This window comes from Vidua chalybeata, chromosome 17 (assembly GCF_026979565.1).
Source record: "Vidua chalybeata isolate OUT-0048 chromosome 17, bVidCha1 merged haplotype, whole genome shotgun sequence".
In the NCBI taxonomy this organism is placed as follows: Eukaryota; Metazoa; Chordata; class Aves; order Passeriformes; family Viduidae; genus Vidua; species Vidua chalybeata.
The window spans coordinates 14,969,783-14,994,801 of NC_071546.1; the positions used below are offsets into that span (position 1 = coordinate 14,969,783).

Below are 25,019 nucleotides of genomic sequence, written 5' to 3' on the forward strand. Positions count from 1 at the left end.
AAATCAAACAACTTTTTCCCATCTGAGAGGCTGGATGGGTTGCCACAGGAATTGAGTAGAACTGCTGCTATTGGAAAGCAGCAGAGAGTGCTGAGTGGCTTGGTCATCTCTGACAAAAACAAGCTAATAGTGAATGCTTGTTGCATCCCAGTAATGCTATTGTTATGTCTCCTAGCATGGAAGCATGCTAGAGCAGGTAACTTGGACAGTGGATATTTTGATCCACTTCGGTGATTCTAAACATTTTTAAGGAATGTTAGATGACTCTGAAGATTAGACACATTGGTGGTTCTCAGGCAGTAATAAAGGCAGCTTGCTCTGGAGGCATCTTTATTCAACCATGGGGCTTTGCCTCTCACAGAGAGGAAGAAACCTATTTTCCCACCCTGCCAGGACTCACACCATTGACATCCTGTCTTTTTGTTTAGATTTTAGAGGCCTTTGCTGCAGAGGACAGTCACTTTGTAAAGAACTGTGAAAGACTCATATCCCTAAGCAGTGCTGTGGCCACCATGCCCCAGTATGAATTCCGGCAAATCTGTGACACTAAGCTGGAAAGCATTAGCAGGAGGCTCACGAGCTACCAAGAGGTACAACACTACTAGTAGTTGGTGAAGTCTTGAGACAATACTTAATTTGTTAAGTGGGTCTTAGTATTCTTTATTAATGAATCCAAACTGTTTCTGAGGTGGGTATCCTGGAGGCATGAGAATAGCTCTGCAAGTTACTGAAATTGCAAGTTTTGAGTTAAAATACCTTGTCTGTAAATCACTCCTTTCTGCTTGTCAGAGCTGTTAGTTAAGACATATTAGTGCAGGTTAATTTCCACTGTATTAATGAATAAATATGAGAACAGATTGATGCATGTCTTATTTAATATGAATGTAACTACAGTGTATCATGGTGTAAACAAAGTGTATGTGCTTTTTTTGTGCAGTTACCTGAGCTGTTTGAAAAGAGAGTGCTAGGAGGTATAGCTAATTGTTTTATGAGCTTTTTTTTTTTTAATGTGTTACTCCAGCTGCATCAGAAATCTGAATTCCTGGATTTCTGGAATAGGAGGCAGGAAAAGAAAATAATTGTCTGTATTGTTTCAAAAAAATTTTTGAAGGTGCAGTAGCACACACATACTTTATTTCTCCCAGTTTGCAGATGAATTGAAAACAAAGGTGAGCCCAGCCTTCAAACAAGCCATTATGGAACCTCATTCCCTCAACAGCATGGATTTCTGCCCCACCAACTGCCATATTAACCTCATGGAGGTGTCATACCCCAAAAGCACTACCTCAGCAGGGAGATCGTTCAGTATTCGCATTGGACGCAAACCTTCTATTATTGGTCTTGATCCAGAGCAAGGTGATCATTAACTTCCAAGTTATACTGATTTGATCTGTATAAAAAGTTGTGTTTTTCCACTGCTCAGCAAGGTCAAATATAAGTTCCAAGGAAACATAATCTTGCCAGTACCCTTTCTTCCTCCTTAAAATGCTATAGTTAAATGGCAGCCTTCTTGTGTTGTGAAAAAGTAATGGCTTCAAGCATAGGGGGGCTTCAGGTGCCATGTTTTTGCTAGACGAACTGTTCGAGCATGATCTCATGGTAGTTACGTGGCCAGGGTGCTATTGCCATTAGTAGAGGTGACTTGCTGACTAAAAGTGAGCAGGGGCTGATGGCAATGCTAGTGCTTCATTCAGGGGGGAAACTGAAGCCAATCACATTGTAGTGCTGCTTTCTACTCTCATTACTAAATAAATTCCATGCACTGGAGTTGAAAGTCTCTACTGTGTCAGGGGATCTATTTTCTGATAAATTGCTGCTATGCAGCATTTCTCTTACAATCTGGTTATTTGAGTTCCAACATTTTTTTTATCATGATCTGACTTAACATGCTTCTGATTCATTGCCTTGTGAAGGTCAGAGTGCAGGAATGTTTGGAAGAGGGAACTATAGACTAGCCAACTTTCTGAACAATGGCATTGACTATTCAAATTGAGGTTTGTAAAGAACCCCTGCTTGCTTGGGCACTAGAATTTTTAATGTGAGCTAAGGTAGGTAGCAAAGTACTGCACCAAAACTGTCAGCAATTCTAAATGAAAAATAATTAATTTATTTTCTGTAAGGACAGAATCATATTCCTTTATATGTATGTATGTGTGTAAGTCTAAATGTCTGTAGAGCTTGAATAATAGCATAGACTGATTCCTGAGAACCCAAATTCATTAACTTTTCAACAAATGCTTTTAGAGAGCTTCTAAGTTTTCTGTATGAGTATACATGTGGACATAGGTCTGTACTTCCATAATCTACCCAGTTTCTGAACTGCAGTAAATTCAAAATATCACGTTGGCATGACAGGAAAAAAAGCCCAACTTCTTTGGGTATTTTTCCAGAATGATTTTGTCATATAATGTAATTATATGAAACAGTTCTGTGAAATTTTAGTTTTTCCTGTCAGAACTCCACTTATCCTAAATTATCATCACTGGGATGGAGTGGAGAAAGTAATGAGAGCCATACTAACTAGATCCTTTAATGTTTAGTAGGTACCTTAAATCCAGTCTCATATACTCAGCATTGCATCACCACTATGGCTGCACCATCTTGGAGATGTCCAGCCCCAGAAGATGGAGATCCTGATGGTAGCTTTGGCCAGCAGAATGGAGGAACAATTTCGGAAGAAAGGGGACTCAGTTTTCTGCTGAAACAGGAAGACTGGGAGATGCAGGACTCCTACTTGCACCTTTTTAACAAACTAGACATTGCAGTGAAGGAAATGAAGCAGTATGTCATTCAGATAAATAAGTGAGTACAAAATCCTGTATGCACTGGGGAGAGAAATTCTTATAATATTGAGGAAGTAACCTCCAAAAGCACATTGTGCTGTCGACCCCAGCTGTCAGCCTCTTCACACCTGCCCTTGTATGACAAGTCCTCACTGGTTGTGTTAAATCTACTTCTGGGCAGACCCACTAGTGTTTGTATTATTGTCTTTTGCTTCTAAAAGTCTACCTGAATTTGACAGCCACTGTTTTGCTTACTGTATACTCCAAAAAAAGAATCTATTTGTTGTCAAGAGCCCTTGAGATTTTATCTGTCATAAGGCAGAAATAAGGGTTGAAATAAAGACAGTTCAACTGCTGAAGCAAAAGCTGCACACAAAGCAAAACCAAGGATTCATTCACTGCTTCCCATGGGCAGGCAGGTGTTCAGCCACCTTCAGGAAAGTAGGCTCCCATCCTGTGCAATGCTGACTTGAGAGGACAAACACCATCACTCCAAATAGCCCCTCTTTCCTCCTTTTCCACCCACTTTATATGCTGAGCATGGTGTCACATGATCTGGAATATCCCTTGGGTCAGTTGGGATCGCCTGTCCTGGCTGTGTCTCCTCCCAGTCTTGCACACACCCCAGCCCCCTCCCCACTGTGGCTCTATGAGGGGCAGAAAAGGCCTTGGTTCTGTATTAGCTCAGCAGTAACAAGACCATCTCTGTATTGTCAGCTTTGTGTTCAGCACAAATCCACAACAGTCCCATACTAGCCCATGGGAAAAAAAAAATTAACTGTATCCCTGCCAAAAGCAGCACGTGACCAAAACTTCACCTGAGTGGAAAGCACATGGAGGCTTGTTTTCAACATGTATACAGAAGGGTGGTGGCTGCTGGGTAGAGCCAGTGAGCTGAAGAGGAGAAATCCAGTGCCTTGGAGGAAAACAGTGAGGACTTTCAGGCCACCATGGTTACAGTGATTAAGTTACACCTTATAGAAGTAGGGTACCTGTAGAAACAGGACCCTTTGGGAACTGGGATTCATGGGAATCTCCTGAGGTTTAACAAGACCAAGTGCAAGGTGCTGCACCTAGTCAGGACAGGCTGGAGAATAAAGGGACTGAAAGCAGATGTACCAAGAAGGACCTGGGAGTGCTGGTGGCTGAGAGGCTGGACATAAGCCATCAGTGTGCACTGGCAGCATTATTCAGTCCTGGGCCATCTGTGTCTTGGGCTCAGCCCCACAGTGTGAGCAGCAGGTGAAGCCAGTGGGGAATCTGCCCCTCTGCCCTGCTCAGGTGAGACCCTACCTGCAGAGCTACCTCCACCTCTGGGGTGCCTAGCTCAGGAAGGATGTGGGAGAGAGTCCAGAGGAGGCCGTGGAGATGATCAGAGGGACAGAACAGCTCTGCTGTGGGAAAAGGCTGAGAGAATTGGGATTGTTGGCTGGAGAAAAGGCTTTGGGGTGACCTACTTGTGGCCTTCCAGTACCTGGTGGGAGCCTGCAAGAAGGATGAAGAGACTCTTTACAAGGGCCTGGAGTGACAGAACAAGGGGGAATGGCCTCAAACTGAGAGCACGTTCAGATCAGATGTTGAGTAGTAGTCTATGTAAAGTGCTCACAAAGGTAGCTTTGATTTCACATAGCTGCATTTAGCCTTAGTCGTGACAGTTCATTTGTGGGACTGAGAGCTCTATGTTGTGCTTCTGCAGACTTTTGTCCACCATAACAGAACCTACAGAAGCTGGTGCCTGTGAGCCACCATCTACTGAGGACACATCCTCACCTTCCCTGGGAACAGAAGAAAGTGATCCTGACAAAGCTGAGCATGGTGGAATCAAGAAGGTCTGTTTCAAAGTTTCTGAGGAGGACCAGGAAGACTCTGGACATGACACAATGAGTTTCAGAGACTCCTACAGGTCAGTCTGAAGATTGTGCCACTTGTACCTTACTAGTACTGTGTTTCAAAGTTCTGGTTCCAATATGGATTCAACAAACAGGTTGTTTTCCAGTCAGTCAATTATCTAGTATTCACTTAGTAGAGTATTCACTTCACTTACATATTCATTGCATTTATTACCCTGGAGACATACACAGCAAAATACTTCACCCAAAATAATGCCAAAAATACTAAGGTATCTAGAAAAGTGAATAAAATGAAATAAATAGGTTTAGTGTGACTTTCTGTGCCCTGTAGCCAGAAACTACAGAAGTCCAGCAGAATTCTCAGACTGCTTGGTCTTTTAATAGCTGGTATTAACATTTGGTTCTGCAGCCAATTTTCCTTAAAGTCTAAGACACTGAGGAACAGAAATGGACATTGAGTTTTTTTTGTTTTTAATGGGCCTTTGAAACCACAAACAGAAATGTTTATTCAGGTGTCTCAAAATCTTTCTGGGACATGATTGACTGCTAGTTCTCCAGGAATATTTGCTACCAAAGAGAATCTCACTCCCAATTCTTGCTGTTTTGGGGGGAAACATTTGGAGACTCAGCTTCAGAATAAGTGGGATAACAAATTGTGGCCATGTCTGATCACTGCAATTTAACATCCTTAATAGGCCATTTTTACATTTCTAGTAAAACCATAAAACTGGGAGGATTCCAGGGACCTGAATGAATGACCTGTCTCTGGAATGTCCCCACTGCAGTCCTGATGCTTTACTTGCTGTTATTGGGCACTTGTACCAGTAGCAATAGGTGCCACCGATGCGGGACTCCAGAATGGCAGAAGGGGAGCAATTTGTTCTGGAAGGGGTCTCTGGAGTCTGCACAGTCCTGTCCCTTGCTCAGACAGGGCCAGTAAGATTGGTTGCTTGGGGTCTTGTCTGGTTGAATATTGATTGCCTCAGAGGACAGCAAATACGAAGTCAATAAAGAAATAGAATTAGTTACTTGCAGTGCTGAGATCTGGGGCATCTCTGTTGTGTGAGATTTTAATCTGCACATGTGCTTTGGAGCTTTCTGAGTGAAATGTGCTTTATTTCTTTCACTGTTAATAGGGTATCCCTGTAGTTTGTATTTCTGTAATTGAGGCTAATTTATTCCGGGTAACAAAGTGACAGCACAAACAGTCTCACTGGGTTTGTCACTTGTTCCAGAATTCTACACGTAAATTTAAGAAACATTATTCTGTCTTATCTGTATTAGACAGAGGCAGAGAATTAAGCATATATTACAGATAGTAGTTACTCGAGGGGGAATGTGTTTTTATGGGTTTTGATTTAAAAGAGCATTGATTAGCAACAAACCCAAGCAAACTGTAGATAAGAAAATACCTTCTTTGCAATAGCCAACAAGGCTATTTTCTGTGATCATTTGGACGTGTAATTCATAAGGGTTTGTATTGCAAAGTAGTTGCCATAAATATTAATCTTCCTGAGAAGAAAACAGATTTCTTTGATACTAGATTTTAAAAAAGGACAGCAAGAATACTAATTAGGGTTCTTTCAGTTGCTCTAATATTTTTCTCTCATCTCAGTTAAAAATTACATCAGAGGCAAAGACAGTGGAGAATTTTTTAAGCTTTGTTTTGAGCTTGTACCATTAAAACCACTGTCATTGTCACTTCACTGGAAGGGGACAGCCTGAGATCCATAGTCTTTTTGGTTACTTTCAGTAAGAATAGTTAAAGTGAACCTTAAAGAGAGGAGATTCACTGTAGAATTTTCCAGAATTTTCTTGGCACAGTGCATGAGCCAAGATTGGTATGGAGCTGTTGTGACTCCTCTGCTTCATTATAGGATCTGCAGTGCCTGATTCTCCAGTGGCTTAGATTCCCTAAATTTTCTCTCCCACCTCCAGTATCTGTGCTACTGGAGCCTCCCTGTATGCTGGATTTGGATGCTGTAATGCCCTGAGAATTGGTAGCAAACATTTAGTGGAGATGTCTGTTTTCATTATTTACAGAAGCAGGATGATGTAATTAAGCGTTCAGTGTTAAGTGCAAATAGAAGAAGACATCCTGTGGCAGTCCATCTCCAGAGTCCCTGCTTAACAGCTGTTGTGCATGTCATTAGTCATCTCATTTTCACAGAAGTAGGTTTGGGGAGACAGTGCTAATAAAGCAGAATAGCAGAGTGGGTGCCTGGGTGTGGGGACAGCTTTTGTTCAGTCCCCTCTGTGCTCTCCTTTGCAGTGAGTGTAACAGTAACCGGGACTCCGTGCTGTCCTACACCAGCGTGCGGAGCAACAGCTCTTACCTGGGCAGTGATGAGATGGGATCGGGTGAGTGTGTGCACAGGTCACAGGCATCCTTCTCGTGCCTGGCCCTTCAGCAGTGCTGAGAATTCTTTGCTGGTTATAAGCACTTGCATATTTAATTTACACTGGTGGTCTCTTCAAAACTAATCACAAGAACATAAAGATACAGATTTGCCTTTTTCGAATAAACCACAGTAAATTTGGAACATGGGAGAGGTATTAGGCAGGTGTAAGTTTCTTTAGGTATTGGATACTTGCATTATATGAAAATAATGAGTATTTTGGCCTAAGAATTGGCGATAAAGCAACCATCATTAATTACTTCACACCAGTGTGAAGGTTTGCCCGTGCCTCATCACAGATCATGTTTGTAAGTTCAAAGCTTTTAATTTCTTGTGTATTAGGAGATGAGCTTCCCAATGATATGAGAATACCTTTAGACAAGCAAGACAAACTTCACGGCTGTCTGGAACACCTTTTTAACCAGGTAGGTAAAGTATTATTCTTACACGGAATTGCTTTCTCTTTATCAATATCAATCAAGAAATTGGAAGTACTAAATTGTGTTATGAAATAATATTTTGAGGAAGGCATACTATTGAGATTTTGGGGTACACTCTAAGCAAGTATATTATAGGACAGTTTCATGAATCACTTTTATCTGCATCATTAAAGTTGCCTTGTGATTTAAGCAAGGCCAACTTGCCCTACCTAAGACATAAGACTAAGGGGGAAAAAAGCTTTCATGAAAAAAAGGACAAACTTCTAGTAATTTGTTTGATGAAAATGGATCACATTTGCAGATTTTAGGAGGTTCTCACAAGTTTAGCATGCAGATGTGTTTATAATGTGTGACCCCAGAGAGTTTTTGCTATTCTCTTACCTCATCAGCACGTAGATCATTGTTGTGCAAAATGCTGTTATTAAATGTGAGAGGCTCTTGAGGCCAGTTCATGGCTACAAAGTCTGAGTGCTATGTGTCAGTCGTTCCAAAATACAAATAGTGTAATGGCTTTAGCAGTTTCCTACAGGAGTTCTGTTCAGATTTTCTTCTGCAAGTCTTACTGACACTGATCGATAGCGTTCCAATTGTAGGTTGATGCAATCAATGCACTTCTAAAAGGACCAGCAATAAATAAGGCTTTTGAGGAAACCAAGCACTTTCCCATGGACCACAGTTTGCAAGGTAATGAAATAGATTGACTGTATTTAATAATGTGATTTCCAAGACTTAAGAGCTTAACATGAAAGCATATGTGCTATGGCCACACAGAGTTCCTTAACTCTACAGTCTAACCAGTGGTGCATTAGGCAGGTGCCATGTCTGACCACTGAAATTTTTGTATCTTGAAGAGGTCATTTTCCTGGGAATTCCTCCTGAAACACACAGGAGCCTCTTTTGTTACATGCTGCTCAATTCTCACAGCTCTTTCACAAGTTTCCAAATCCCCACTTTGCTGTGAACGTATTTGAAAAGGTACAAATTAGGGATAGTCAGATTCAAGGCGAAGGAGTGCTCTGATAAGCTGATGTGGGGCTGACCACTGGACATCCAAGGCACCAAAGGTTCTACCTCAGTTGGCTTAATGACTTACTTTGCTTTTCTTCAGATGGATGATTGCCAGAGTAAATTCATCCTCACATAACACTGATTTTGAAAACTGATTCCCATAGAGAGCAAACAGATGATACCATGTTTTCTTTTTCCTCAGGGAGTGTGATGACTCTATGGTCTTGATGGTTTTGGGGCTCAGGATGTGGTTTCTTTTCTGCCTGAAATACACAGGATTTTATTTTCTAAATATTTGCTGCATTTCCTTTCCCACTTGAAAGCTGAAATATTCCCTACTATTCCTGCTGTACCTCAGGTGCTGTAGGAGGTGAGAGCTCCAATCTCTCACAGGCTTTAGTTTTTAGTTACGGTGGCAAACTCTAGAACTAGAGATCTTTTCCTGCCTTTTTTTTTTTTTTTCTTCACAGGAGTTATTTCTGGAGTCAAGTTCTGTTATATGTACTCATCTCTATGAACACATTCACATTTGTGTAGACTCAAGGAGCATCTGTTGGCCTTTCCATGCACTGTTGGAATGAAGTGAAGAAATAACAGACATTTATTTTGCTTAAATAGAATCTCATTTATTAAAAGTAGATTAATTACCCTGAGAGAGTCTTTTAGTTAACTGATCACACTGAGGAACAGACAAGCTCTACCTACACTCAGCTGGAATCCTGGACCACAGTGTCTGTTTAATAGCTACCATAGACACCTTTTTGTGATGGATGGACATTGGAATGCTCTTCTAGTCCTGCCCAGGATCAGTTATTTGGCTTTTTTTTTTGTTGTTTTTCTGTCTGCTTATGCACTTCGTCACCAACAATGAGGTGTTTGGCTTAACTACATAGCTAAGTCATGGAGAATAAATTTTCTACTCTATAATTAATAGTTAGCTTTCATCAGGTGAACTTCTCATTGTATTATGGTATGTGACAGTTGCAGCCAAAAAGTTGATCTTATTCTCTGGATCTAGCCGGTACAGCTGTCTGCAGGTCATTAAAGGCAGAGGAAGCAGGGGTTCTTTGTCTAGTGAGAGGGGCAGAGCTCCCTGCACTGTGCATGTCAGCCAGACCCACAGTCCTGAAAGCAGTGCAGCGAGACTGCTGATAATGGGGCTATGGGAACAGTCTTTTGCCCTCTCTATTAGTTCTATTTAGGGATCTTTTGAATTCCCAATTACTGCTATTGGTACTGCGTATCTGCTTTCATCTGTATTCACATTATAACACCCAAGCCACTCTTAGTTATCTGGCATTTCCTAAATGGCTAACACACTCCATGTTTCCTAGAATTTAAACAGAAAGAAGAAACCACAGTTAGGTGCCGGAATAATATTCAAGCCAGCATTCAGGAAGATCCATGGAACCTTCCGCTGCGCATCAAGAACCTTGTTGACATCATACAGAAACATGTGGAAGGTCTGTAAATAAGGAAACGTTTGTTACTAGCTTCAGGGAGAAGAGATCTTAATCAAATCTAACAGTTGATTTCATCATTTTAACTCATTTTTTAATAAGGCTGTCCTGGGTTCTAGAGAGGACTAGGCAGAGCGGGTTATGGTTTGCAGAGTCCTGATGCTTTATGGTAAAACGGCACCTGTGCAGCAATTCCAAAGAACTTTTTCTCCTTTATTTCATCAGCCCATTCAGATTGATGTCAGACTGATTTATCTTCCTGTGCTTTTTAAACCCTTTTAGAAAATGAAGAGAGAGGTTTTTGGTATATTCCAAACTGTGAAGTGAATGCTAATCAGATATTACAACATCCTAAACCACTGCAGTCTGGTTGAACTGAAACGGGAGATGAAACTGATCAGTGTGAAGCACTGGATAGAAATCACCTCCGTAGGGATTCATCTGCAAATGCAATTTGTTTCCAGTAATTCATGGTAGTTAACAGCTTGTGTAACCAGTAAAATTCTTTGCTTTACACTTTATTTTTTTCAGTTATGAACATATCTGTGCAGGTGAGGGCTACCAGAGTAAATAGACATGGCCATGCAGGCGCCAGGGATTTGAGGGGAATGAAGAAACTGTTAACCAGCTGCAATCACATTCACTTTGGTATTATGTTGACTACAGCATTTTTTTTCTTCACTGTTTTAGATGGGAAGAATCAGCTGCTTTTGGCCTTGTTAAAATGCACAGGTAAGGGGTTTTCATTTTTTACAAAACAACATACCCAAGAAGTCCCTAAGACAGGGTTTTTCTGTCTTCGTTTTTTCCTTTGTACAACCCTCCTTCTCAGATGGAAGAGAACTCCTTCCTGCTGTGGTGAGAACATGCAGCAAAATTGAGATCTATTGCACAACTTTTTTGAGCCCATGGACTCTGTCATCATTCCAAACAGAGCAGGCATACTGAAATTACAATTAAGTTGTATCACAGACAAAGACCTTACATGCGCAAGGAGAACCCAAATACGCTGGGGACATCAGGAACCTGTTACCACACAGCAAACATTGTGTTTGCAGAGCAAGGGACAGGTCTTTACAAGGAGCCTGGGCACAGTCTTTTTGTAATTGTAGCACTTACTTCAAGTCCTTTTCTTTGAAAATAACATATTACATGGAAACTGGTGCCACACTTGATTCTCAAATCTTCATAAAATGAAGATCAGAGATTTGTATGGCTCTGACTTATCTCTCAGCTCCTGCCAGGGCTGGTCTGTGAGTCTGTCCAAACCAAGCTGTGTGCCAGTCTACTGACCATAAAGGTTGGGTTTTGATAGCAGATAAAATGTCTCCCAAAGTGTCTCTCTATGGATGCCCCATCTCCTGCAGCATTTCTATGAACATCCGCTGGAAAGAAGGATGGTTGCCCTTAAGCTGAGAATATGGCCCAGGGCCTGGAGTGTGTTAGTCAATCTATTGTGTTCAGTGCTTTTAAAAATAATCCAGACCTTCGAAGCTTCTGGGTGATGTCTTCAGCTTCTTTCACTAGGGAACGATGCCTTGCCAATGAGAGGCTGTTGCAGCACTGCAGAGCCTGCTGGAGGGGCTGGGGGTGCCTGGGAAGTAATTCTTTACTTACTCATATGCCTCTCTGGCCTGCAATCCCCTGAAGCATGACAAGATTGATTTGACCAGCATGTGGCTGCCTGGCAGGCACACTGGAGCAAAATTAACATAGGGGAAATTCTCCCAAGAAACAAACCAATTGGTATGGGCCCAGTTAATGCATTAAGCATATGGGAAGCCCACAAAATACAGATGGATGAGTGAAGATTAATAGCCCAGGAGAGAAGTAATGGCGGAGACCTTCTTTCAATAATTCTCTTGCACCTGTAAACGTAAAAAGAAGGGAATCAATCCAATTATGGCTGTAACTAAGGAGTTAGTTACTTTCCAGTAGTTAGTTCCTTTCCAGTCAGAAGGAGCATGCAGATGGCAGAGGGAGTAACAGTCAATTGGACTAGAAAATTTCAAAACATGCTCATGTGCCAGCTGTGCTGTCTTTATCTATCCACCCAGGTCACACAGCAAGGAGAGGTTATCTGTGCAGTCAGTGCAAAGCTACAGCAGAAGCCAAACATCATATGCACACACACACACACACAAACACAAACTACTTTGTTGACAGTGAGAAGGAAGATGAGTGTATTCATGACTTCTTTATGCTTCTCTCCCCTTCTCTGACAGATACTGAGGTACAGCTGAGACGTGATTCCATCTTCTGTCAGTCTCTTGTGGCTGCTGTTTGCACCTTTTCAGAGCAGTTATTGGCTGCTCTCAACTATCGGTACAACAACAATGGGGAATATGAAGAAAGCAGCAGAGATGCCAGCAGAAAATGGCTGGAACAGATAGCAGCCACTGGAGTTTTACTGAACTACCAGTCTCTTCTCTCCCCCAGCGTGGTAAGAATAAGAATTGTGGTATCCTTGGGTCTGATTACATTTGCCTGTGTGATTCTGTGCCACTCAGCACAGCCAGAGGTGTGGAACCTCTTACGTGCATTCAGCAGTGTATTCAGACTCTCACTACTGCAAACTCTGGAGATTTCCACTGCTAACAACTAAGTGCCATATTCCATATCCAGTCATATTCACCTCTTCACAAATGCTGGACCCATTGTCACACTAGAAAACTATAGAAAACAGTCAGCCTTCATATTTGGAGTAATGCTGCTGCATTTAGAAGTCTTAGTGGCCAGCTGTTGGTGGGATGAGTGTCCTCTGCCATCCCCTGGTGAAGACATGCATCTCCCAAACAGGTGAGGAAGTTCTGAGTATTGCAGGAGTTCAGACAAACAGATAGAGTTCAGTCTCTCTCTGTGGTGAGAGGTCTGTGGTGCTGGGGCTTGAGGCACTGTGTCTAAGGAGAGGAGCTGTGCTTGCATAGTTAATTTGCACCTAATGAACAGATGAGCCACAGCTACAGGAGATCAGCTGCTGAAACTCTAAAAATGCTAAGAAAAGAGAGGCATAAAACAGACAGGTAGCTCTGATATTATAGAGAAGGGAGGTTTTTTTTCCTTCGCTTTGTAGACATTGTAGATTGAGTGTGGAGATTTTTTATAAAATACAGTCCAGACCATCTATGCATGTAGCTGCTATTTGTTTGCATTGCATAGAAGGTATCAGTATTTATTTTGGAGTAACTGATTAGCTGTTCTTCACATTTGTAGATATAAAGTTTGGAGAAAGAGATCCCTTCAAATTTACTCTGTTTTTAATCCTCTCTACTCTGTGAATCACATCAAATGACATCTAAGCAAAGGGTGGTTAAAATTGTATCACAAAGTTAAAAAGCTTTTAGTGATTTCCTGGCTGGGATGGAGCTAATGGAAGGCTCTGCACTCTGCTTTAGGTGTCCTGAACCAAAACATGCCCATAACAACAGTACTTTCCTGTCACTCATCTTCTGGCAGATAATAACCTATTTGTATCTGTTGCCTTGCCCTACAGAAGGAGGAGCGCACCATGCTGGAAGACATCCAGATTACTCTGGCTGAACTAGACAAAGTAGCCTTTTTTTTCAAGCAGCTGGATGGAAGTCTTGTAGCAAGTGAGTATTCTCTGTTTCTTTGAGGCACTTTTTTTTTTTTTGGTATGTTCTATGGATTAATATCCTCTATGATAGTAAATCTAAGAGACCATGTCACACCTGGAGAGCACTGGGCAGCTTCTCTGAAGCACTGCTGTATTCCCTCAGCTTCCCCTGCAAGGACACAGCCCCTAAAGCAGGACTGACACAATAGAATGGTGGTGCATGTTCTGTGCTGTGTAGCTGTGGCCTGTGCCAGTGTGCTTCATCTGTGTGATTCTGTGCAGGGGGAGGAGATATGACTGAGAATTAGCACCTCGCTCCCTGTGGTGAATTCCCAGCTTTTCAGTGTCCAGTGTCTTACCATGCCAGATCTCTCTTTTCATGTCTACTGGATATGAAATGCCATGAAACAACATGGGATTCTAATTATTAACTATATTTACTGTATTTGGATCAAACATCATACTAGGTCACACTAACTATGATCTTTTAAGTACAAGATTTCAGAGCCTGCATTCTTTCCAAAAAGGCTCTCCCATATTCACCTTACGGTGATGTGATACGTCATTAGGTAATCTAACAAACTCAGATAGCAGTGGTTTCAAAATTCTCCTGCTGTGGTAAAGCAACAAGTGTTTTATTTTTTTTTCTCCAGATACTCATGTTGTCTACCACATTGAAGGAAGTCGTCAGGCCTTGAAGGTTATCTTTTATCTTGACAGCTACTACTTCTCCAAGCTGCCTGCTCGGTTTCAGAATGGGGGAACCTTGAAACTGCACACAGTGCTCTTTACAAAAGGTGTCTATAAAAAGCTTTCTTGAGGGGAAAAAAGCTAACTACCGATTTTGAAAGATTAAAAATAAAAAATGACCATGAAGCTCTTAAGAAAAGTAGCTGAGACTTACAGACTTACTTAGGAAGCAGATATTTCTATTTTAGGAAGCCCTGGGGGAGTGCTAGACTTTAGAATTAGACAGTCATGAGAACATGTGCTTGTTTGGGGCTTTTTTATGCCTCAGCCATAGAGACATTATACTGGACTACATGGATAGTTTGATCTAGTGTAGGATCAAGAGATGTGCCCAGGCTACAGAGAAGTGTTTTAAAAAGCGAACACCGTGACAGAATCATCTGGGCTAGAAATCGACTTGATAAGCAAATATTCACACCAAATACAACACAGGAAATTTCTTTCAAGGGACCACTAAAGGGGAGTAATTGCTGTCAGACAGAACTGCTTTCTGTGAAGCTCACCTCTGTGATACTACCATTGTACTCCCATACTTGGAAAATCATTAAATTTATAGAGTAACAGAATCAGCCTTGACCTGATCCAACAGTCACCTGCTGAGCAATGAGATGATGCAGAGATAAATAAATGAATTTAAAAAAACCACTAATAACATAGCTTTAGTAAAGTGTTTTCTTCTTCAGCTCTGGAGAGTACAGAGGGGCATTCACAACCAGCTGGTTCATCTCTAGAAGAACTCCCACAGCAAATTAATGGTGTTTCACTTGAAAAAGTGCAGCAATACTACCGTAAACTCAGGTATTTTGTGCTTCTACTTTACCTTAAAAGACATTGAAAATTTCAGAGCACTCCTTCTTAAGGGCCTTAAAATTTAATGAAAAAGACATTTCATTCCTGATCAGGGTTTTGTACAAATAGGATTTTTGGAGATCCTCATTATGTGGGAAACTTGATAATTTTTTCCCTACAGTTTAGCCCATTCAGAAGGAATGCAGATTTGGCCTCAGAATTTCGTGCAGAGCTAGAATTATATTTTTCTTAATGGGGATTTGGAATATGTTAGTACAGACTCTGTAAATTACTGCAATCTCAATGGTTCAATACGGAAGCAGATAGCGTAACCTTCTCAGCTGTTTTATACAAGATAGTGTAACATATACGTGCTTGAAGTGGGACAAACCCAACTAATGTAGTACCTGCTGGCCTTTTTGCAGGACATTTTACCTAGAGAGATCAAACTTGCCCACTGATTCCAATACTACTGCAGTGAAGATTGACCAGGTATTGTTTCTGAGCTTATTTCTGCAATAAATTCTCTCATGGAAGTATTATTTCAACATCTCTAAAATTCCAGTTGTGGGATACCTGTATGGCAGATCTATACAAACACAAACAACATTTTAAAATATTCCCAACCTTAAAGGGGGGATCTGAATTTCTCTGAAGCTTGGCTACAGTTCTTTTGTTGAGAAGAAAATGTTCAGAACCTGGGTAGACACAAACCCCCTTCACTGCAGCACTAAGGAGACTTTGTGTGACCCTGCTGGCCCTTGCCAAACACGGTGTCTGATTCCAGACAGAATTGGCTCATTTTCTTCTCCCACAGGTTCGGTTTGCAATTTGTTACACTTTGTTCACTTTGTTGCAGAGAAAACAAGACAATAGATGCTGCCCAGCATCTCCGGGTGTCTGCAGTCTGTCTAACTGGGCAGGTGACGTGGATATGTGCATGTAAAGCATTAAAATGCTACTGCAGGGAACATATTTGCAATTGTAATACACATTGTAAATAATCTGTGTGATTTGGGATAAAAAATTGTCCCAAGCATAAGTAATTTTATTTTGCCACTTCAAAAGTTCATATATATTGTATATAGTTGTCACTTAATGGCTGTTACACTCGTGTAGAATATTATGCTTAGACAATAGTATAAAGACTTGTAAATGTCTTTATAGTTTGGTGTTAATACACTACGGGTTGTTTTTGTATTGCTTTGTTTAGCTTATTCGCCCTATCAATGCAATGGATGAGCTTTGCAGGCTGCTGAAGTCTTTCATTAGTACAAAGCCAATGCAGTCAGGATGTTCCAGCACTGCCTCATCAGGAGCTGGCCTGCTGCCCATATCCTCTGAGCTCTGTTACCGGCTGGGAGCCTGTCAGATCACCATGTGCGCCACTGGGATGCAGAGGTGAGTGAGGGTTAAACCTGTGTGCTACTTCTCTGATGGCAGCTTCTGTTCTTTCTAGAGATGTGATTCTATTCAAAGCAAAATAAGGGAAATTTTAAGGGAATGTAATAAGGACCTAAATTTGCTGCCATCTTTACTTTAGGGTAGGTTATAACTTTTAATAATTTTGTTAACAAGTAGTATCGACACAAAAGATATTGTGTTTCAGTGCCTCATCCAGTGCAACTGACCAAGTGATCTCGTTGCATAGAACTTGTAGTCAGCATTGTCTTCAGTTGCGCACTGAAAATGTAGGAAGTTGCTCAAAAATACCTTTAGAATCTTGGTATGTGCACACATTGATTTTGAAACACACCACTATTCTGCCAGTGTCTCAAAAGTAAAGATTAATTTGTGAATCCCTTTAAAATGAATCAATGCAGAAGAGCAGTGACACACAGCCTTGTAGTAATGATGCTGGAGACTCAAATAATTGCAGTATCCAGGTACAGCAAGACTGAAGTCATTTAATAGTTTTGTATGTAAGAAAATCTGAAAAAGTAAATAGCTAACGGAAGCAATATACTTAACAGGTAAGTGTTCTGCTCATGCCTATTTATTCTTTCTAAGCTATGATCTGTGGTTTCCTAACTCTTGTTCCCTCGTTCAGGAGTACACTGAGTGTGTCCCTGGAGCAAGCAGCCATACTGGCCCGCAGCCATGGACTCCTGCCCAAGTGTATCATGCAAGCTACAGACATCATGCGAAAGCAGGTGAGTGTTTGCATGTGTCTGCTGCATGCCACCATTGTCCATCGTGGTGCAAACACCAGTTTATTGTGCTGTGGCATGGTACTTTGTGCACTGCAAACCTACAAGTCCCCCCGCTCCTACTAATGGCTGAGTAACTACACCTGTGTGTGAGAAACAAGTTAACTTTTGTATGTACAGCCCCTACAGCAATTCAAACCTATGCCTCAGTGTATGTTGTGTGTGCCTTGACAGTTAGAAAAGAGAGAATGTGCAGAATGTTTAAGACAATTTCTGTACAAAAAAAAACTAAGTCTCAATCATAGTGTTAAAATAGCAGAAATTACCTAGTGCTAGACAGCAATGCTTGTAAAGTAGTTTGGGACTAATTTATCTTTTAAGTAAACATAGATGATAATTGTATCCATCCAATGGATTCAAAATATTTTAGAAGTAGTTAATGGATTCTCAAATAGGAACCACACTCCCATTATAATATTTTTTCCTAAGGATCATTTGCTTTATCAATACTGTCGGTACCATAAATTCTCTGTTTCCACAGGGACCAAGGGTTGAAATCTCTGCCAAGAATCTGAAAGTGATGGACCAAATGCCACAGCATGCACCTCGGTAGGTTATTATGTACTATACATTTTCTCTAAGGTCTGATTTTGTTTCTGTAACAATTGTGGAGTTCCTGCTATAACCAAATATGATCTTAGTAGCAATACTGGAAAAAAAGAAAAAAAAAATCATTCTTTTTTTCTCCCTGTACTAAATGAAGTACACACTATAGATTAATCACCTTTGCTGATTTGCAGATCATCAGATTCAAGGGTTTCTGCATTTTCTGAATCAAACATAGCTGATCTTTTTTGGACTATTGAGTTGGCAAAGCTAGTGATGGACAGTCATCTCTGTAATGTTTAGAAAGAAAAATTCCTGAACAGCAAATTTGACTGCAGATATGCAAAGATTACAAGAATCTGATGGTTTAGTTCTGGCAGAGCAGGTTTAAGAGCAAGCACTTCCAGTCAGAGTAGCCACACATTAATTCAGCCCTAAGGAACCTCAGCTGCCCATGGTTATATATGGGCTTGTCTAGAAGGCAGCTTTGAAAAGTACTGTACATTTGTGAGTCCTACTGCACCTAATGGGAGATACAGATGTTCATCTCTCTCTACAAGAGAATAACACATTTACTTTTAAGTAAAGTATCTTTGGTCAGTTTCTTCCAATTTCACCTCTCAGAGAGAAAAGACTGTTCTTTAATAAACTGTAACACAGCATTTTCCCACAATGGCAGTAACAATTTGTCATGGTTTAGATGATGATATATACAGAATCTATCTGTACAACTACCAGAGAAACTTCTGATTCTGCTGTTGTTAATGGCATTGTTTACATGAAGGCAAAACGATTCTGGCCTACAAGAATCAGTGTCAGAAAAGGTCCAGCAAAGTCTGTGTCATATCTTCAGACAGAACAAATGTGTTTGCTAGTGCCTGAGTCCTCCAAAGAGCACATTGGTTCAGTGTTAAGAAAACATCCTTAAACACTGATATCTTATTCACCCATTAAGACTTCTGAGTTAGTCTAAATTACCCTTTTTATTTTTTCTTTTTCCCTCTCCTATCCACTCCTCAAAATGTTTACAGAAAATTATTTTAAACTTTAGAGACACTGGTGATGCTCCCTCTAACAGTCTTGGTTCATTTTCTCAGAGAGAAAAGAGTAAAATTTTGCATTTAGAACCTTCTCCTTCTGTTGGATTTTATTTCAAAAACAAACAAAACAATGGTGTTGGCTCCTGTACCACGGCCTGGGTGCCATCCATCAGTGTTTTGGCAGTGTAGTTATTTTGTCATATTAATGGCCACACATTACTTTGGCTCCATTGATATGGCCATAACCATGATACCTTCAAAAAGAGTAGTTTTAAAAACAAACCACAAAATCAGGAATTTTTTTCTTTTAAGTACACTCTAAATCACAGTGATAAATTCCAGAACTATTTACTTGGACTATTTCAGGGCAATAAAGCTCAGATATGTGTGTTCCTACTGGGTTCCACCATAATGCAAAACAAAACTGAGCAATGTGAAAAGGAGATCTGGTGAATTAACTCCCAGGATTATATTTCTTAGCACAAATCTGTAATAGCTGTCTTGAAAGAGAAGTTATAAAAGAATTGAATTTATTCTGATGTAAAGAAGAAAAAGCCAAGAAAAAGCTCACAAAATCATACATGAATGACAAGTCAACATGTCAATATTCTCAATTTGTAAATCTTGTGAATCAAAAAATTTCTCTGAGAAGATGATTATTGATTTTAAGATTTGTTCAAGCATGTCAACAGGCAGGATATGTTCTTTTGTGGGTTTGGTATCTCAACCTGTATGTCAAGGAGAGCTTTTTTGTTCAGGTGAAATGCTGAACTGCGTTTAAAATCAAAAGAAATAGAAAAAGAGAGAAGGGACTGTTGAAGAACCAAACTGAGCCAAAATTAAGAGGAAGTGATGGAGAGTCTCAAATAATATTGTCAACAGCGATTTTAAATACTTACTTTAGTTAACGGATGGCTAGTGGTACTTCTAAACTTGCAATTACTAAGATTAAAAATAGGAGTATTCTTGATATGTCATTACCTCTAAAGCTTGCAGAATAACAAAGAAGCTGCTGACCCTCGAACGTGAATCCAGTAACTTTGTCATTATCCCTATGATCTTTAATTCCCTACTCTTACTCTGTACTAAAGACTCTATAGGTTGTGCCAGCCACCTACAGAGGGGGATTTATAGGAGTAAGAGGCACGTCTTGGCAGCCCCAGGAGAGCACTCAGCTCTGAGGAGCCCTGGCCGAGGACCTGCGAACTGACCCCGATGGTGCTGCTGCGCTCTGGAGGAGAGGGACCTGCTGGCCCAGGCATCAGGAATCTGTCTCTGAACTCCTGGAGCCCATGCAGGATCCATGTATTTCTTTGACTTCAAATTCTTGAAACAAACACCACAGGCAAGAATGGATGCTGCTGCCATTCAGATGTCTGGAAAATTACCATTATGCTCAAAGAAAGCAGAGTTCTCCTGGTGACTTGTTTGTGCAACCACCAGAAAGTTGTGGACTTCAAGATACATCTTGGTTCAGAAAATCCTGCTGGACACACCTCTCTCTCTCCCTGTACTGCCCCTGGCACCCATTTAACTGCCAGCAGGTTTTGGTCAACGTCATTTAGTGGTAGTTTCATAAATCCCACTTTTTCATGAACTGACCTGCACTTTTGAGCAAAGAATAGCACAATCTATGGCTTATTCAAATAGGAACATAAAGAATTTCTTCTGGAGTAATTTTCCACTTCAGCCCAGTGAGAGAATCTCTCTATGCTGCAGAGTATACATTCCGTAATACTTCTTATCATTACTTCATTTTACTTACTGTAGCTTTCAGGTTTTTGATTAACTCTTTTTACTAATGCCCTGTGATTATGTAGTCCAGAATACAGTGCTAATGAAGAGGAGTGTAGGATTTTTACGAAAACTTTACAAAGAAAAAATACAGTCTCATAATCTGATTATTTCAACAGATGTAGTTTTTAAAACAGGTCAGAAGAACTATACTTATTTATGTGGAGTGGAATAATACGTGGTTTTGATCATGTTATTATATGTACAAGATGAAAATAAAAATTATATTGTTTAAAATGGGACCAATATACTGGCAGTTACACAGCTACTCCCAGTTTACTGAAAAAATCTACATTATTTAAAACCTTCAATATTTAAGTAGTCTTTAATACAGTTATTAAGATGTATTAGGGATGCTTTTAAGTTAAAAGAAAAAAGGAATCATGTATATTATGTTCTTTATTTTTTCTTGTTTGAAAAATTGTTCTCCATTCTGTCAGTATTACCCTAAGCACTGTAGTTTTTTTCCAAATTACTGGCTGAAACTAATCAAAGCATGTCAGCAGTCTCAGGACAGAAATAATGTTCTTTTGGAGTGAGTGCCTTAACATGACCAACCCTCCCTAACATTGCAGGTGTACAAGAAACTCCCCATTCCTGTTCCTCCACAGCCTCCTTTAAACCAGCTCCCAGTCAGGAAACCCAGGAGTGCTTTGCAGTAATGTATATTTTAGAAAATAAAGGTTTGGGGGTTTTATTTGTGTTGTTGCTTGTTTTTTAGTGGGCTTAATTTTATTCTATTAACATTCAAAGCAACTGAAACACTAATGGATGTTTTCATTTGGACATGAAGGCCTCTCTAATTTTTCTAATCTTCTCATGAACACAAAACTTTATGGGAAATTGGGGGATGCAGTTTGTTCTGAATCGTGTTTTTTAATTTTTTAATATTTGTTTTTCTCTCACAGACTGAAATAATTTTCAGGAAGTAACTTATTTTTGATTTTATCTCTCTTTTTTTTTTTTTTTTTTTTCTTACATTTAACTGTTTCCTCTGATCTGCAGCAACGTGTTGCAGGGAACTAGGACAGCCTATGGACTGCCAGCTTTGGGATATAGATTTGGTACTGGGTGTCTGTACTGGACTGCAACCAGATGAGCAGATCTCTATTTCAATGCACTTTTTGTTAATTTTGGAAAAGTTACTCATACCATTTGGTATTTGAAGAAAAAATGGATGTTTCTTCACTGAATCCAGAATTTCAAATGTACTTAGTACAATAAGAACTGTAGGAACACCCCAAAGTAAAAAAGGACCCGTTGGGCGAGCCCTGCTTGTGTCCCCATCAGTTGTGCTCTGCAGAATGGCCTGGGCAGGATTCTGGCCCATGCCTGCAGCCTCTGGCGACATGAGAGATGCAGAGAAGGGTGTCCAAGAGCATTTACACTGTGCACTGTTTTACACTGAAATGTATGTGTTATTCTCACCTAAAACTTCAGAGACGTTTTTATTATTAAACGTTGGTTTATATTATAAGGAAAGAAGGTTGATCTCATTTTCTGTTACACCCCTTAGTTCCTTTTCCCTGCATTCTGTTGAGCAGTTTTAAGTTCTGATGTGCTTGTATGTCATGGGGAGCAGTCAGAAGTTTAAGTGGTAAGGGGAAAGCTGAGTTTGATTTCAGCTCAAACTGGCAGTGTAGAGCTGAACTCTTCTTGTTTGTGCAGTCCCCTAAAGCTGTGGGGGAGACCACAGACTCCTGTTAAGGTAGAAAAGAAAAACTGGTTTGATGATGTAAAATTGTGGGGTTGGAATCAGTGCTGGGAACTATCAGGTTCAAGTGGAAAAAGAAGAGGGCAGTGCACAAACCAACTTGCAAGCAAAGAGGGATTAGGTCTGCAGAATTTCCAGGGCTAAAAGTGAAGAATCAGGCCTGGCACAACAGAACAAGTGCAGATTTTGTAGATTTGGAACATCGCATACAGTGAAAGTGTGGAAAAGGTGGAAAACAGTCAAGATGGAGAACATGAGAACTATAGCAGCTTTATGATGAGGTGGCTGTGGTTGGGTAGCAGCTGTGAGTGGAATTCCTTGTGTATGTGTCTTATAACTGACTTTGAAGCACATATATTGGCAGGCTGGGGTGATGCTGATTTGGGAGACACTAATCTTGTGAAGGATCTTGGTACACATACAAAAAATCCCTGAAGGACTTTGAATGGGATGAAATTAGTGGGATTAGATTTTTCTGCACAAATATTAGTTCATGCTGTTGAAAATTAAACAGAATATTTTGCTATATTTCTTATTAATTGATAATAAAAGGACATGTCATAGAGTTTGTCACAAGATGACACTGAGGCAATTTGATAGAATCATGAAAGCTCAAGCCAGGACTAGGAAACAAATGGTCAGTTATGATGGAGAAGTGTTCAGGCCTCTCTGCTTTGTTCAAAGAATTAAGTGAAAATGCAGTAGCTAGGTGTTGAAGAAAACAGATGCCTTTATAAGAAAATAATAATGAGAAAGGTAAAGACAGTTCAATCTGAACATAACTACTAAATACAGGGCTAAATATTGGCTGAAAGTTTTCCTTCCGTCAGGCTTTGACAAAAAAAGAAATAACTTGTCTGAAGCAATTTGTAAAGGCTGAAGCAGTGCCTGGTGCAGCAGGAGAGCATGCAAGCTCTCTCCGGTTCTAAGATGGGTTCTTTGAGGAGCTGAAGGGTGAGAAAGTTGAAATTGCTAAGGCTGACTCTATGTAGTCAATATGCAGTACACTCCCTTAGGTGGAGTCCTGGTCACCCTTGCGATTACAAAGCATATGATTTGAGTGAGCAAAATTGAGCGATTGAATTAGCAGCAGAAAAAAGTGGTAAAACCCATGAGTGACATTTGTCACTTATTGCACGTGATCGTTGTAATAATCTCATCGGGGCTTAAGATCTACTATTCGAAAAATTACTGATATATTAATGCAGTTTTTCTTAACATATAGAACCAGTCAGCCATTGGGTTTAATTTTTACAACTTACATATCAAAAAGGTAGTTCTTTACCAAAGGAATTTACATCCAAAAATCTGTCCCGTTTTTGGAGAGTGTTGTTACTCTCCCAGTTCCTAACAAGGGAGGTTAGCAGGTACAGATGGTCTAGACAGAAAACCTCCAAAAAAAACCAGCCCTACTGTAGTAAGGCTCTGGGTCCTGGGTCAAATCCTGAACAGATTGCTCAGACTCTCTATCCATTTCAAACTGGATTAGAAAAACGCAATAAACCTCCTGATTCTTACCTTTCTAAACGGATCTAAAGTGTTCTCTATCCTGTTCCAGCATGTCTCAATAAAGCTGTTTCTTTGCTTTAGGACACACTTTCTTCAGCTCTCTCACCCACTGGCAGCAGTGAAAGCAGAGAGCAGTACCCTGGCTGGTGTGAAGAGCAGAGAGTTACCACAACTTTTCCAGTCATCCTGGAGAAGCCAAATTGCTGCTAAATAGAGCTGCTTTCACTGAGCTGCCAAAGCTCCCTTGGAGCTCTTAAAAACCCCCTTCTGGTTGTCATGATTCACTGTTTGAAAAATATTTCTCCTTGCCAAAATAATGACTCATTTTGTTAAATGTCAATTAATGCCTTGCAGAGTCTGCAAAAAATAGGTCTGTTTTTAAATGAATTAAGATTAAAATTAGTAATTAATGTTTGAATCAGTGATTATTTTCTTGAGCCTGCTTGAAGTTAAATTTAGTTACATGCACATTAAAGGCAATGCAGAAAGAAGCATTACTATTTAATCAGCTTTAAATTACTTACATAATTACTTACATGAGTGACAGTCTCATCTTGAGATAAATAAAAATAATTAGCATGGCTTTATCACAGTTTTAATGTGCAAAAATCAAATTCACATTATTAGAGGGGTTTGAATGCTGGGGTTTTGGATGGAATTTATCTGCAAATTATCGCATGAAAGTTAATGTGGCCATCAGTTTGTTTTATTTTTCAGGGAGTTTATTATAGTTTTTGGAAATAATAAGTAATTTTATAGCTGGTACAACACATGTTGTGTCTTGTTGCAAGAAATTACAAACCTTGAGCCTTATTTCTTCTGCCCGCTTGGGTGTAGTTTCAATAAATTCAGTGGAATCAGTGTTATAGAGTTGATTGCAAACCAGCAGCAACCACCAGGTTTGAGCATATAATACAAACACAACAGAAGTTTTCAACTTTTTAAGCAGTAGTTTAAAACTATGAAGTAGGGAGCTATTTCACCTCTGTATGGATGCAAAATGAGAACAAGATGTAATTCTAACTGAAATGACTGCATTAAAATTGCATTGAAATTCTTGAGTAACTGTTGAGAAACAACATCGATTTCACACTGGATGGGTGTGATCAGCACTACACTGATCACATCTCTCTTGGGATCTGCCAGGACT

General features: G+C 40.1%; 1 protein-coding gene across 3 annotated transcripts in view; it reads left to right on the forward strand.

Annotated features, from left to right (window-relative positions):
- Positions 1–21,343, forward strand: part of PREX1 (phosphatidylinositol-3,4,5-trisphosphate dependent Rac exchange factor 1) — a 128,959-nt gene extending 107,616 nt beyond the window's left edge. For 2 of the 3 annotated variants that reach the window (XM_053958586.1, XM_053958588.1), the window contains exons 23-40: positions 429–590; positions 1,146–1,356; positions 2,541–2,802; positions 4,480–4,686; positions 6,906–6,994; positions 7,375–7,457; positions 8,066–8,156; positions 9,815–9,943; positions 10,631–10,672; positions 12,166–12,383; positions 13,434–13,533; positions 14,171–14,314; positions 14,951–15,065; positions 15,482–15,548; positions 16,270–16,457; positions 17,107–17,209; positions 17,748–17,815; positions 19,944–21,343. In XM_053958586.1, coding sequence (XP_053814561.1) covers positions 429–590; positions 1,146–1,356; positions 2,541–2,802; positions 4,480–4,686; positions 6,906–6,994; positions 7,375–7,457; positions 8,066–8,156; positions 9,815–9,943; positions 10,631–10,672; positions 12,166–12,383; positions 13,434–13,533; positions 14,171–14,314; positions 14,951–15,065; positions 15,482–15,548; positions 16,270–16,457; positions 17,107–17,209; positions 17,748–17,815; positions 19,944–19,986 — 2,322 coding nt within the window. In that variant the 3' untranslated portion in view covers positions 19,987–21,343. The remainder of the gene's footprint in view (positions 1–428; positions 591–1,145; positions 1,357–2,540; positions 2,803–4,479; positions 4,687–6,905; positions 6,995–7,374; positions 7,458–8,065; positions 8,157–9,814; positions 9,944–10,630; positions 10,673–12,165; positions 12,384–13,433; positions 13,534–14,170; positions 14,315–14,950; positions 15,066–15,481; positions 15,549–16,269; positions 16,458–17,106; positions 17,210–17,747; positions 17,816–19,943) is intronic. The other variant, XM_053958587.1, reaches the window with a different exon arrangement.
- Positions 21,344–25,019: the final 3,676 nt, after the last annotated feature.